The sequence below is a fragment of the Nomascus leucogenys genome, chromosome 11, assembly GCF_006542625.1.
Source record: "Nomascus leucogenys isolate Asia chromosome 11, Asia_NLE_v1, whole genome shotgun sequence".
NCBI classification, from domain to species: domain Eukaryota; kingdom Metazoa; phylum Chordata; class Mammalia; order Primates; family Hylobatidae; genus Nomascus; species Nomascus leucogenys.
In genome coordinates, this window is record NC_044391.1 from 47,147,721 (window position 1) to 47,161,709 (window position 13,989).

At 40.5% G+C, this 13,989-nt stretch overlaps 1 protein-coding gene across 3 annotated transcripts in view; it reads right to left on the bottom strand.

Annotated features, from left to right (window-relative positions):
* Window positions 1-11,271, bottom strand: part of TBK1 (TANK binding kinase 1) — an 87,389-nt gene extending 76,118 nt beyond the window's left edge. For 2 of the 3 annotated variants that reach the window (XR_004032266.1, XM_003252723.3), the window contains exons 1-3: window positions 11,150-11,271; window positions 7,343-7,460; window positions 2,972-3,112 (exon numbers count right to left, since the gene is read on the bottom strand). Coding sequence is in view for 2 of the 3 variants with exons in the window: in XM_003252723.3 (XP_003252771.1) it covers window positions 2,972-3,112; window positions 7,343-7,429 (228 nt within the window). In the remaining variant the exon portion in view is untranslated. Of the gene's footprint in view, window positions 1-2,971; window positions 3,113-7,342; window positions 7,461-10,941; window positions 11,017-11,149 lie in introns of those variants that run through there. The other variant, XM_030822302.1, reaches the window with a different exon arrangement.
* Window positions 11,272-13,989: the final 2,718 nt, after the last annotated feature.

The following is a 13,989-nucleotide window of genomic DNA, read 5'->3' on the forward strand; positions in this document are numbered from 1 at the left end:
CATTCTCCTGCCTCAGCCTCCCGAATAGCTTAGACTACAGACAAGTGCCACCACACCTGGCTAATTTTTTTGTATTTTTAGTAGAGACAGAGTTTCACCATGTTAGCCAGGATAGTCTCGATCTCCTGACCTCGTGATCCGCCTGCCTTGGCCTCCCAAAGTGCTGGATTACAGGCGTGAGTCACCACACTGCTGCTGAATTTCTTATGTATAACAGTACATTTAGGACAATAGCTCTTCTAACCTCTTAAAATGAAATTTTTCTTATGATGACTACTGTGACTTCAAGGAATGGAGTCCTATCCTTAAAAATAAATGGGTAGCAGAACAGCTGAGTGGTCCCTCTTGCAGCAAAGCTCCAGTCTGCTCATTTGCATCTGAGCTGCTGATTTGCTTTAAACCTTAATTTTAATGTACCATTGATTATAATGCTTCACCAATTTAATAACAGCTTTACAGGGAAAAAGAAATACCATCAAATTACATATACACAATGATTATAGGATGCATGCCAATTTCAGAACCTGAAAATGTGAATGAGTCTTAAAATCTACTATTCATCTCCAACTTTTTATCCTTTGTTTCTTTTATAATTTTTTTCTACGTATCTCCAAAACACTTTTATAAAATATTTTAAATTATCTCTGGCAGTCATTTCAAAAAAGAAAGACAAATAATTGTAATAGAAAAAAAAACTGTTGCTTTTAAGTGATAATGTATATTGATTGTTGAAAATTTGGGAAGTATACATAATTCCATTACCTGGAAATAATGCATTAATATTTTGGCATATTTTCTTTCAGTCTTTTTCCTATGGTACAAATAATGTCATAGATACATAATGCTGTTTGCATATTACACTGTATATATTAAGATCATACTACATATATATTTTTAATCCTGATTCTCACATAACATCATATATAAGGTGTTCCAAGAAGATTAAAATTTTGGTAAATATCTCTTTCATTACCACTTAACTATGGTGCGGTAAAAAATTAACTTTACCCAAAGAGAAGTCAGGCTTTGCCCCTGGCTACTAGAAAGTGATCTCTGGCCCCTAAAATGTCCTATCTGAAAGAACAAGACTTCTGTCTTTGTTCCTCTGGGGGCTTTGGCCACTGGAGAGTCTAACAGCATGATTTATGATGGGGGCTTTAGAACACACCATATCAGTTCCACCCTCCAGAGGAAATGGAGACTAAAGGAAATACCCCAAACCTCTGGAAGGAGCTGGGGACTAAAGGTCAGCAATACAGGCAATAAGTGATCCAGCCTCAGTAAAAGCCCTGGACACCAAAGGCTTGGGTGAGCTTCCGTGATTGGCAATACTTCATGCATACTGTCATACATTAATGCTGAGAGAGTAATGTGTCCCTCAGGACAAAGAAGCTTCAAGATTGGAACCCTCCCACATTCCACGCTTTGTGTCTCTTCCCCTGGCTGGTTCTAATTTCTATCTTTTTGCTACAATAAAACTGTAATTATAAATATAGCACTCTCCTCAGTTTTGTGAGTCATTCTACATTCCAGCAAATTACCAAATCTGACTGTCATGGGCAACCCCCATATTTGTAGCTGGCTGGGATGATGTGAGGGTAGTCTTGTGGGAACTGTTCTCTCTGTGCAGTTTGCCAAACTCCTTTGCAATTGGTATCAGAAGTCTTGAGCAGACCTGGCAGTGTGGAAGGCTATGCTCTTAACCTTGAGTTTGGCTAATTCCAGGTAACTATCTGCCACACATTCTAATTTATTCAACTTATTTAACCATTCTTTATTATAAACAGGATGCCAATTAACATCTTTATGCATAAAATTATATTTCTGATTACTTCCTAAGAAATAATCACTAAAAATAAAATCACTAGGATAAAGAGTAGAAACTACATTTTTTCCCAAAGATTTTATTGATTGCTCAAGATTAAAGGGATTAAAATAATTTCTATTTCCATTATTTCTAGATTACTTTTCCTAATGACATTCTTACTTCCACTATTTCCCCTTAAAAAAATCAATTCTTTTATACTTGGACTTCACATCTTAAACTCTAGGACTCCTGAAATTTTTATTCATGAAATATAAAATTTTTATTTTTCTAAAAGTTTGACTTTTTCTTTTTATAATTATTAGATTTAACTTGTTACCTTTATTTTTCTAGTAATAATACTGGTAACCATATTCAATACTCTTTTATTTCTTTTTTTTTTTTTTTTTTTGAGACAGGGTCTCACTCCATCACCCATGCTAGAGTACAGTGGCGCAATATGGTTCACCTTAGCCTTGACCTCTCAGGCTCAGGTGATCCTCCCACTTCAGCCTCCTGAGTAGCTGGAACTACAGGCACACACCTCCATGCATGGCGATTTTTTGTATTTTTTAGAGAGACAGGGTTTTGCCATGTTGCCCAGGCTGTTCTTGAATTCCTGAGCTCAAGTGATCCTTTCTTTCTTTTTTTTTTCTTTTTTCTGAGATGGAGTCTCGCTCTGTCGCCAGGCTGGAGTGTGCAGTGGTGCGATCTCAGCTCACTGTGACCTCCGCCTGCTGGGTTCAAGCAATTCTCCTGTCTCAGCCTCCCGAGTAGCTGGAACTACAGGTGCGCACCACCACGCCCAGCTAATTTTTGTATTTTTAGTAGAGACGGGGTTTCACAACATTGGCCAGGCTGGTCTCAATCTCTTGACCTTGTGATCTGCCAGCCTCGGTCTCCCTAAGTGCTGGGATTACAGGTGTGAGCCACTGCACCCAGCCACACCCGGCCGCCCCCTTTTATTTCTTATACTACTGTTTCTGATTCCATTTTTATGATATTTTATTTCTATTGTTCTATCTATTCAAGAATCCTTTAGGATAGAGTATTTGGTTGTACAAGCCCTAATTTTCAACAGTTTTTTAAAAATCCATTTTTTAATATTAGGTTCTATCTCTTGACTCATAACTACAATAAATATAAGATTAAAGTTTTACTACTTACCTCCTCTTCAATAGCAAATAATTTGACAATATTTTTGTGATTGAGTTTTTTCAACACTTCAAATTCTCTCATTTGAACATCCACTGGACGAAGGAAGCTTATGTTATTAAATACTTTGATAGCAAATAAATCACCAGTTTTCTTTAAAAAAAGAGAGAAATGTTTTATTTATTCATAATATTGTAAAAGAGATTAAAAGGTAGCATTAGAACTCACTATTGCAATTTATTTTCTTACAGAAACAACATCATGTATCTTTTAGGCACAGGGAATCTGTACAAGGACTCTTGACTTTTCTAAAAAGTTAAAATGAATCAATTAACTGCTCATCATTTCTTTCAAATTACACCTTTTGGAATTCAGAAATGGATATTTTCTCTCATATTTTAAATAAAGATTTCATTAGGATACAGTAGGGGCAAAAATAGTCACACATCAGAAGATAAAAGCCATAATAGTGTCGAAAGCAAAATCATCTTTTTAAGACGAAATAGAAAGTGAAACTCACAAGGGCTTCTCCAAGGCCTAATAATTTCAAACTAATCAAAGCAGGACAGAGAGACTGAACACTATATTCCACCTATGAGATTTTTATTAAGAATATCAAAGTTATACAATTAACTTTTCAGAATTACTTTGTAGCTAGGACAATGTGGGGGAGGGGAGTGGGGAAAGCAGGAGTTGCAGAGTGAGGCTAAAGTAGACTTCCTGGTTGGATTCTACCCCTGCTGCCCTGGGTTACTTTCTGCAACTCTACCTAGATGACCAGGGCAGGCTGTTCCTTCATAGACCCTCTCTAGAGGAGTAAAGGCATTTATTTCTTCTTCTCTACTGATGTACCACAGCATCCCACTCTCACTCTTTCATGACCTAGATCACACACAGAATTACAAAGCACAGCTGTAGTTGGGAGGGAATCTTAGAGGTTCAAAACACATGCTTACATTTCAGGTAAACGTCATATTCATATGTTCTTCTTATTAACCTTCCTTTAAGATTGTCTTTCAGACCCTCCCACTTCCTTCCAATCACTCTAATGAGCAAGCCTCTCCCTCGTGGCCAGTCCAGATCTTGAGTTTAGCCTTACATTTTCCCCCATTTATCCAAGGTTGAACTTCCCTAGAGCAAGCAGGAAAATCCTTTTCTCTTTGAGCCTGGGGTTCAAGCACATTTCATGGCTAAAGACATTTCATGGCTCTCTGTCAGGACTTTTGCACTGTTCCTGCTTTGGAGCCCTTTTTATACTTTCCACAGATTCACCACTTAGAGCCATCACCCTCCTCTCTCACTCCAGAATTGCATGATCCTTTTCTTAAGGCCATTTAACTGCTTCATAATCTTATGTGATTCCCCTCACCTTGGTCATGCAAAATACACAAATTGATATATATTCTTTCTAGAGGAAAATGAAAGATGAAAGAGCCAATGACCATTTTCACACATATGAAAAGAGAAGAATTTAACTATAGTTCAGTTTCACTGTTTTTCTCTTAGTTGAGCAAGGGTTAAGACACTGCCAAATCTATGTATCACCCAACAGAATGATTTTTCTTAAGCTGAGACAGGCCTCAGACTCAGTCTAAAACTAGGAGAATCCTAACAGAGGAGCAAGCAGGGAAAATAATACAATTTTGCAACATACCCACTGACCTCGTGGTCATTATTTTCCAAACTTGTGTAGACTACATAATGCCTGTGAGATTATCAGGATACAGGCGGAAATGTACCATTTTCCCTTTATTCACCTACACAGTCATCTATAATTCACTAAGTCAAAGTGTATACAAATAATAGAGATCCATATATATATATATATATGTATGCATATATCCATATTATCCATATGTGCAGATCAACACATCCTTCAAGTCTCTTGCCTTCAACTTCACCATGGTAATCACACACATATACACACACCCACACTCATACATTAGTAACTAAAAGCAATTTAATAAAAAAGAGATTAAATAGGTAATATACTTTGAACAAGTAATAAATGTGAGAATTTGGTCATTCTAAGAAATAATATAAAAGGGCTAATATGGTAAAAATCCTTTAAATAGGTAAAGGGAAGCAGGATTTTTTGTAGGATATAGTCCTAAACAGTTGAACCTGCCGTCATTAAGAACAAATATGGTTTCTCAAAGCACATCCCTAGGAAAACTGTTGGGGGCTAAATACTAGACTGGGCCTTGGCAATCTTTTTCGTGTGTGTGTCTGTGTGTGTGTGTGTGTTTAGTAGAGACGGGGTTTTGCCATGTTGCCCAGGCTGGTCTCAAAACTCCTGGACACAAGCAATCTACCTGCCTTGGCCTCCAAAAGTGCTGGGATTATAGGCGTGAGCCACCACACTCGACTTCACAATCTTTTAATTAATTCTTATACTTCTGAAATCCTCATTTTAGATTTCCACACTATAATGGGTAAAGTACATATTTGTTTTCTTTGGAGAACTTTAGGTTGTCTTGGGGTAGTCTAATCAGTGCTTATTCAATCACTTATTCTTTCATTCAGCAAACATTTACAGAGTGCATACTATGTGTAGTCACTTACATGAAGGGCACTGAGTATCTAAGTAAGGAAAGAGGAGCAGGATATGTGACGTATCTTCTAGTGCCAGGCCCTTTCAATATGTCTCATCCAGTCTCTATCACTACTGACTATCTCTCATCCCATCAGCTTCCAATTTACTTCCTTTCTAATCAATGTTGCTACTAAACTCGAAACTGTGTCCAGGGACTGCACATTAGCTATAGCAATATTCACTAGGTCTGCCATAGTGCCTGACACATACCAAGTGATTATTAAAAGTTTGTTAATTTGGACTACAGGAAGATAAGATGATCAGATGTGTTCTCAATACTAAATTCTGAGGCACTAGTCATTTTCTCCTTGGCACAAAACAAAAGCAATTTCTAGGACGGGGTACCCAGGATTGATCACAAGTAATCTGAATAAGAATCCAGAGCTTGTGGATAATTCCAGATACAGGGGGAGGAAAGCTAAAAGTTGTCCATATGGTGCTTCTGATTCATTCTCTACGAGCCATAAAGGGTGTTTATAGTCAATATTCTCTCCCCAGAGGAAACAGCCCCTCCCCCATGTACGCTTATCTCATCGTCACTGACAGAACTGACTGGTAGTCTCAAGAATACAGGAAAAGAGGAAGCAATTCCTCTCTACTAAAACGTTTAGGGCCCTATTTCTGAAAATAAGAATTTAGGAAGCTCCAAACATCATTTGGCCCAAAACAAATTCATAGCACTGAAAAATTAGTTATCATTTGTATTGTAAATGAACTTTGTACTCCATTTTTCCAGCTTCTTTCTCAGAATAGACTCCATTTTTCCAGCTTTTTCCCAGAATAGAAAGTTCAATTATCTTCAATTTCTTCATTTTAAATTATTTTAACTATTTTTAATTTCATCCTCCACACTGAATCTAACACAAAATCCTTTTTGGTTCTTTTTTTTTTTTTTTTTTTTTAATGGAGTCTCGCTCTGTCACCCAGCCTGGAGTGCAGTGGCGCTATCTTGGCTCACTGCAGCCTCTGCCTCCTGGGTTCACGCCATTCTCCTGCCTCAGCCTCCTGAGTAGCTGGGACTACAGGTGCCCACCACCATACCCGGCTAATTTTTTTTTGTATTTTTAGTAGAGACGGGGTTTCACCGTGTTAGCCAGGATGGTCTCGATCTCCTGACCTCGTGATCCGCCCGCCTCGTCCTCTCAAAGTGCTGGGATTACAGGCACGAGCCACCGCGCCCGGCCCCTTTTTGGTTCTTGAAGTGCCTCTGGGAATAATCTTTTTATTTTATTCCCACTTCCACTACCAGGTTCTGATTACCTTATACCAAAATATGGTCTTTTCAACCTGGGCTCCTTGTTGAGAATCTCATTTTACTCCAGTCTACTTTGTAGGATGCTGTTTTAGTGGGGGCACTTACCCTTACCAGAGCCTATCAGGAACACCTGTGAGTTCCCCTCCCACTATATATCTGCCTCCCTACCAACCAAAATGCCACATCAAATGCTACCTCAACTCATTACACTGAACTTCTGTCAGTGAAATCACTCTCTACCACTGGGGAGCTGGGCTGGGGAAAGCATCAAAAGGCAAAACACTAATCTTTTCCAGTCCATTTTCAACCAATCTGTTTTCCTCCACTCACTAACACTTAACCTGTGCCACTACTGGGTAGATATGTTCACTGCCTGACACAGCTATGCCTTAAATAACCACAAAAATCATTAAAACAATTTCTTCAGACAAAGTGATCAAAATCACCAAGTCACACACTTTAGTGTCGACATGCATCTTAGAACAAAATACATACAGTGATAAAAGGTCTTCAAAGTTTTCTCTGTACCAACCTTATGTCTTCCACGAAAGACATTTGCAGTAGCTCCTTGGCCTAAAATATCAGATAAAAGCCACAGATGATTAGAAGTGCTCTGCATCTTGGCTGGATCAGGCAATCCTCTTGTTATACTAAGAGAAAAAAAAAATTTGCAACTATGTTTTAAGGGAGTAACACAGCTAAGAAACAAATGTTAGCTGTTTTTAGTCTCAAGTAAGATCACCCATTATCTGTTACTGAACTGAAGTGTATAAACAGTTCAACATAAATATCTTAAGTTTCAAAGTATTTTCAAGTCATAAGTTGCTAATTGATATGGTATGAACAAGTCAAAATATGAACCATTATGATTCAAGTTAGATTTTCCTCTGGAGAGACGGATCTGAATGTTCAGTTCTAGCCAAGGTAGATTTTTACTTTCAACTTTTTAATCAGTATCACTTTCTGTGCTTAACTCTGGTGTTACCTTGTCTGTTTTCATTCGTCTAAAATTCTGCAGGGATGACTAAAATTTGACATAATGGTATAAATGAATTATTAAGAGTAACTTTAAGTTGAAGATTAAAGCAAGATGCCATTTTCCCCATGACCTTCATTTTGTTTACATTTTTCCCCTGTAAGTTAGTATACACTATACATACTATAATAAAATACAATAATATGACAAAAAAAAATATCTAAGTTTCAGCTGGGAGCAGTGGCTCCTGCCTGTAATCCCAGCACGCTGGAGGCCGAGGCAGGCAGATCACCAGAGGCCAGGAGTTTGAGACCACCTTGGCTAACATGGCAAAACCCCGTCTCCACAAAAAAATACAAAAATTAGCCGGGTATGGTGGCAGGTGCCTGTATCCCAGCTACTCGGGAGACTGAGACAGGAGAATCGCTTGAACCCGGAAGCAGAGGCTGCAGTGAGCCGAGATCGTGCCACCCCATTCCAGCCTGGGTGACAGAGCAAGACTCCATCTCAAAAAAAAAAAAAAAAGAAAAAAGAAAAAAAAAATCTGGCCAGGCGCGGTGGCTCGCGCCTGTAATCCCAGCACTTTGGGAGGCCGAGACGGGCGGATCATGAGGTCAGGCGGATCACGAGGTCAGGAGATCGAGATGATCCTGGCTAACATGGTGAAACCCCGTCTCTACTAAAAATACAAAAAAATTAGCCGGGCGTGGTGGCGGGCGCCTGTAGTCCCAGCTACTCGGAGAGGCTGAGGCAGGAGAATGGCGGGAACCCGGGAGGCGGAGCTTGCAGTGAGCCGAGATCGCGCCACTGCACTGCAGGCTGGGTGACAAAGCGAGACTCCGTCTCAAAAAAAAAAAAAAAAAAAAAATCTAAGTTTCTAGCAATATTCAAGGCTAAAATGCTGTATGAGCTTTGAAAAAAAAACATTAACCAATGACATACATTCAATTTAATTCACCTATCACAGGGCTGAAAGAAACATCTATTTCTCAGCCGGGTGCAGTGGCTCATGCCTGTAATCCAAGCACTTTGGGAGGCCGAGGCGGGCGGATCACAAGGTCAGGAGTTCGAGACCAGCCTGGCCAATATGGAGAAACCCCCATCTCTACTAAAAATACAAAAAAATTAGCCAGGCGTGGTGGTGCATGCCTGTAATCCCAGCTACTAGGGAGGCTGAGGCAGGAGAATTGCTTGAACCCGGGAGGCAGAGGTTGCTGCGAGCTGAGACCGCGCCACTGCACTCCAGGCTGGGTGACAGAGCGAGACTCCGCCTCAAAAAGAAACAAAAACAAACAAACAAAAACAACACCTATTTCTCTTCTAATTTTGTCTTTGTTGATGAGAGTGATATTGTTACTTACCTGCTTCAAATGTTTTGAAAGATTAATTTATGACATAATTTAAGGTGTTTTAAAATAAAGTAATAATGTAAAATATAACAAATATAGAAAAAATTACTTTGTTTCCTTCAGAGCAGGGAAACACTAATGAAAACCAATGTTGCCATTGCATAATATTCCCATAAGCTAAAATTTCATCTACACAATCTACACAGAACCTGACAAACATAAAGGAAAGGTGCAAAATTATTACCCCAGAAAAGTTACGAACTCTTCCGAAATTAATTTAAGGATAGTTTCTCCAACCTCCAAGTATAAATATATAAACGTACCAAGTAGCCTGTATTATCAAGTCTTTAATACTGAAAAGCTATGGATCTATCAAGGTATACAAAGTATCCAAGCTCCACATTGGACTAAAATTGATGTACGCTAACATAACATAAACAATAGTCCCACCATGCCCCCTTAAACCTGCTGTACTGTCATTAAAACATGGATTTTAATATCCCTCCACAGTAAGTTAAAGCAAAAAGTAGTATGCTAGACTAGGTATTCTGTGATGAATTAATGACCACCAATATCCCCAAGTCGGGTTAGGAATATGCAGAATGGTCAGGGGTCTCAATTTTACCAATCACTGATATAGTACGATATTTTTATATAATTTTACTACCCACCTAATTTAGATAAACTTTATATACAGACTATTGGAAATAAGCAATAAAAATAAGATTCCCTTTTCACAAATAAGGAATACACATTTGTCAGTCATTACATTTCACTCACGATACAATAACACGCGTCTCAACTATCTAAGGAAAAACCTTCCCTAATCAATGTAATTGTAAATGGCAAATAGTACCATTAGGTACCTATATGTATGTACCTTCAGGATAATAAGAAAAATATTTATCAGCTAAGAAATCTGTTCTCTATGCAGATACAAAACTATGGTTTCTATTTAACAGTAATCACAATAGTGGTCGGGGAAATGTCTTTTGAAACTATCTTCCAATAACTCCACAATAACATGCTAAAACATGACTCAGCACACCCACAACGTGCTTGCCATATAAATCTTCCCAAATTTTAGACAAGCATATAAGCAGGCACTCAACAAGTATGTTGCTGATGATGCCGTCTTCAGCCTACTTCCTTATACCGTCCAAAACGAAAAGTTACTATTTGTTGAGGGATGAAAACAGGTTTGACGACATGGCCTATGGACAAAGTTCCAGGATTTCCAAACTCTACCCCTATGTGATTCATACACCGGGGGTTTCAGAGTGGAAAAGACCAGTCTTTGGTTATACATTTGGCAATTACTTGGGAGTTGTTTTGAAGCCACCTACTAAAAACACCTGGGATAGAGATTACAAACTAAACCCATACGCCAGGTAGACGAGGAGCAAGGAAACGTCTGGGATCCCACTCGTATTTCATCGGCATATATTTAAAACATCTTATGCTTCTAGTTTCCGGTGTGAGTCAACCTCTGCGGACTGAACATCACTAAAACTCTAAGGAAACGTCTCTTTTTAATCCTCTGAAAAATCAATGCATTTAAAAACTGCCCGTTGTGTCGACGCTTGGAAAGAGGGTAGAAAACAGCGAGTCTAACTCCAAGGGAAAGAGGTGCCCCTGCCTCCCCAGGCAGCCAGGGCCCAGGCCCGGTAACGGAGTCGTCCTCTTTATGCCCAAAGCCGCCGGACGGGATGCAGGTCGAGGACCGGCCGCGCGACGAGGAGCCGGGATGCAGGGTACAGGGCCCGCGCGACCATTCCACCGACTACGACCGCCCCTGACACACACCCCAGAGGCAGTGTCCACGCAGCCGGGGTCCTGGATGGCTTGGCCTCGGGTCGTGCGGGGCTTCTCGGTGCGCCCGCCCCCGCCCCCGCTCTGACTCAGCATCCCAGCCTCCCACAGGGAGCGGGAGCGCTCCCGGCCGGGCGGCGCAGGCCTGACCGACCGCGCCCCGCGCCGCCTTGGCCCCTCTGCCCGCGGCCGTCTCACTTACCCAGCCGGGTCTCCGCCGCGCCACCGCCGGCGGGCTCCCCCACCCTCCTCGAGCCTCAGGACACTTCCGGCTTCGCAAGCCCTGGCCGGGGGCCACGTGACCGACGGCCGGCGCGCCGGTGCGGGTGCGCGTGCGCACGCCTGTGGCCCGTCCGGTAGCCGCCACAGCCGCTGCAGCAAGTGCTGAGTCGGCTTCCGCGGCCACGGTAATGAGGGGGATGTCTGGAGACACACCCCGTCCACTGTTGCCCTCGCCCTTTACTCTAAAGGGGAAGTGAGGAGCCCTGAACAGCGAACACAGTAATTGGGATTCCCGCAACTGCAAATCCCGCCCCTACCCCGAGCGCCGGCCGACAGTAGGGCGGACCGACGCTGAGCAAGGGATTACATTCCAAGATTTACAGGTGTGCAGAACGTGGGACACGTGGGCGGCAGGCACAGACGGCCGGCAGGGCCGGGAGGGATGGATTCTATGTTTTAAGGGCCCACTTTGGCTGCAGTGGAGCCAGATTATCGTCTCGCAGTAATTTAGACTTTACATTCTTTTTTTCATTTTCCCATCACCCAGAAAGACGTTAAATTCTTAATGTAAATATGTTCATTTAATTCCCTCTCGGTATTTTGGAAAACGGCCTTATTGGAGTATCTAACTCTAAACTTAAGAATTTAAGAACTAAAACTTAAATACTAAAATTAGGTCCTGCAATATTCGTGCAGTCAAAATCTCAAGCTGCTATTCCCAATAAGGAATAGCTTTCTGAAGGGGTCCCTTCTGCCCATGGACAGCAAAACAGGCCTTTCTCAACATATGGAGGGAGCAGAGACCGCTGCTAATCTAGGGCTAAGTTTCTGAGTGGAGAGGAAGAGGAAGATGGTGTTTCCCAGAGTAGTACTACAGCAAACACGAATGAATGGGAAGTCATGCGGAGTGGCTCAGAGGCTTTTGAATGTAACAGACCTAGGGTTGCTGTCTCGGCTGCCAATTACTGACTTAAAAGCTAGTTTCTTACCTCTCTAAGCCTCAGTTTTATCAAATGCACAATGGAGATAACAAAAGTCCACTCTAATGAGTTCTTACAAAGCAAGTTACTTTATTAGCATTTTAAACAATGTATAAGTGATGGAATCATTCTAACAACACATCTATTCACTGCTTACAATTCCAACAGTTTTTTGATATCTAATGACAAGATCGAAGACCTGTTAAAGTTCCTTCCACCAGTAAAACCCACAGCTCAAAGTTGTGGGAGTGATTAACTGAGCCACAGGCCTTCATTCACATGTTTACCGCATTAAAATACCACACAGTGTTTTCTTATAAGGTCAACCACCTGGGAACCAATTAACATTAGCATTAAGATTTAAACTGTTAGGCACAGGGCTAAATCGGGCATTATAAAACCTTGTGGCTCCCTAGTCAAGTCACACAAATCCCCAAATATTTCGGCTTGTAACAGTTTTGTCCTTCCTCTCTTGAGGCAATTATTTGGGTACTTGCTTTTAGAAATAAGGTAATTCATGATGGAAGTTTCCTAGCTGTGATGGTGCTCTAGGCAACTTCAGAGAATGAAGATAGAAGTTATGCATGATTAAAATAACATGAAGTTTAATTTTTATTACACACTCAATTTCCATGCCCTGATTTCTCTTAGCTCTATAAACACATGTAAATCTTCTGCAGAGCTTTAAAGAGCTCCGAAAGGGAAAACATCTTTCCATATATGGAATTGATAGCATAGTAAGGCCATGTGCAGTGGCTTATACCTGTAATCCCAACATTGTGAGGCCAGTGGGAGGATTGCTTGAGGCCAGGAGTTTGAGACCAGACTGGGTAACATAGCGAGACCCTGTCTCTACCAAAAAAAACAAAACAAAAAAGTAGCTGGGTGTGGTGGTGCACACCTGTAATCACAGCTAGTCCGGATGCTGAGGCAGGAGGATTGGTAGAGTATGGGAGAAGTTACAATGAGCTATGATGTCACCACTGCACTCCAGCCTGGGTGACAGACTGATCTCTATTCAAAAAAAGAAAAAAAAAAAAGTATAGTGATACACTATTAATTCCATATATGCTAATATGAAATAGCATCCATATAAACTACTACCAAGTCTTTATGTGCCAGCTATTGTAATAAGTCTTTTCAAGTTTAACTCATTGAATTCATAATGAGTTTTGAGGTAGCTACCATTATTTTCCCCATTTTACAAATAGGGAGACTGAGGCTGGGAGACATTACTTAACTTGCCCAAGGTTCTAAAACCAGTTACTGGCAGAACTGGTATTTGAACCTACTTAATCTGATTCTAGAACCTGTGCTATATAAACTCTTACCCACTATGCATTGCTATTCATTAGTATCCATTTAACAATTACTACTATTGCACTAGCTGCAATTATCACTCCTATAGTACAGGGGAACCTATCAAAGAAACATTCAGCTTTCACTTATCTATTTCTGAAAACATTTTTTATTAAAGTATAAGGTGCATTTCACTGATTTATTTTTATAACTGTCAATTTAGTCAAGTATTTTTATTACATGATGTAAGAAAAATGTTTGAAATGTCTTCTGGAATTAACCAGAACAAAATAAATGTACAAAATTTAGAATAGAATTTTACAGAGTCTATAGGCCACTGAAGCCCATTCATGAAACCCATTCATGAGGCCAAAGGGCAAAACAAACCCTCCTTGAAAATCTCAATTGGGCTTTTAGAATTTAAACGTAAATGTCTATACGAATTCTGCTGCTCAGTTTTGTCCCTCCTCTCTTCTTTCCCGTGATACTACTGATAACTATTAACTATTATTTTTCCTTTTGCTTTCTCAAGTAGCCATGA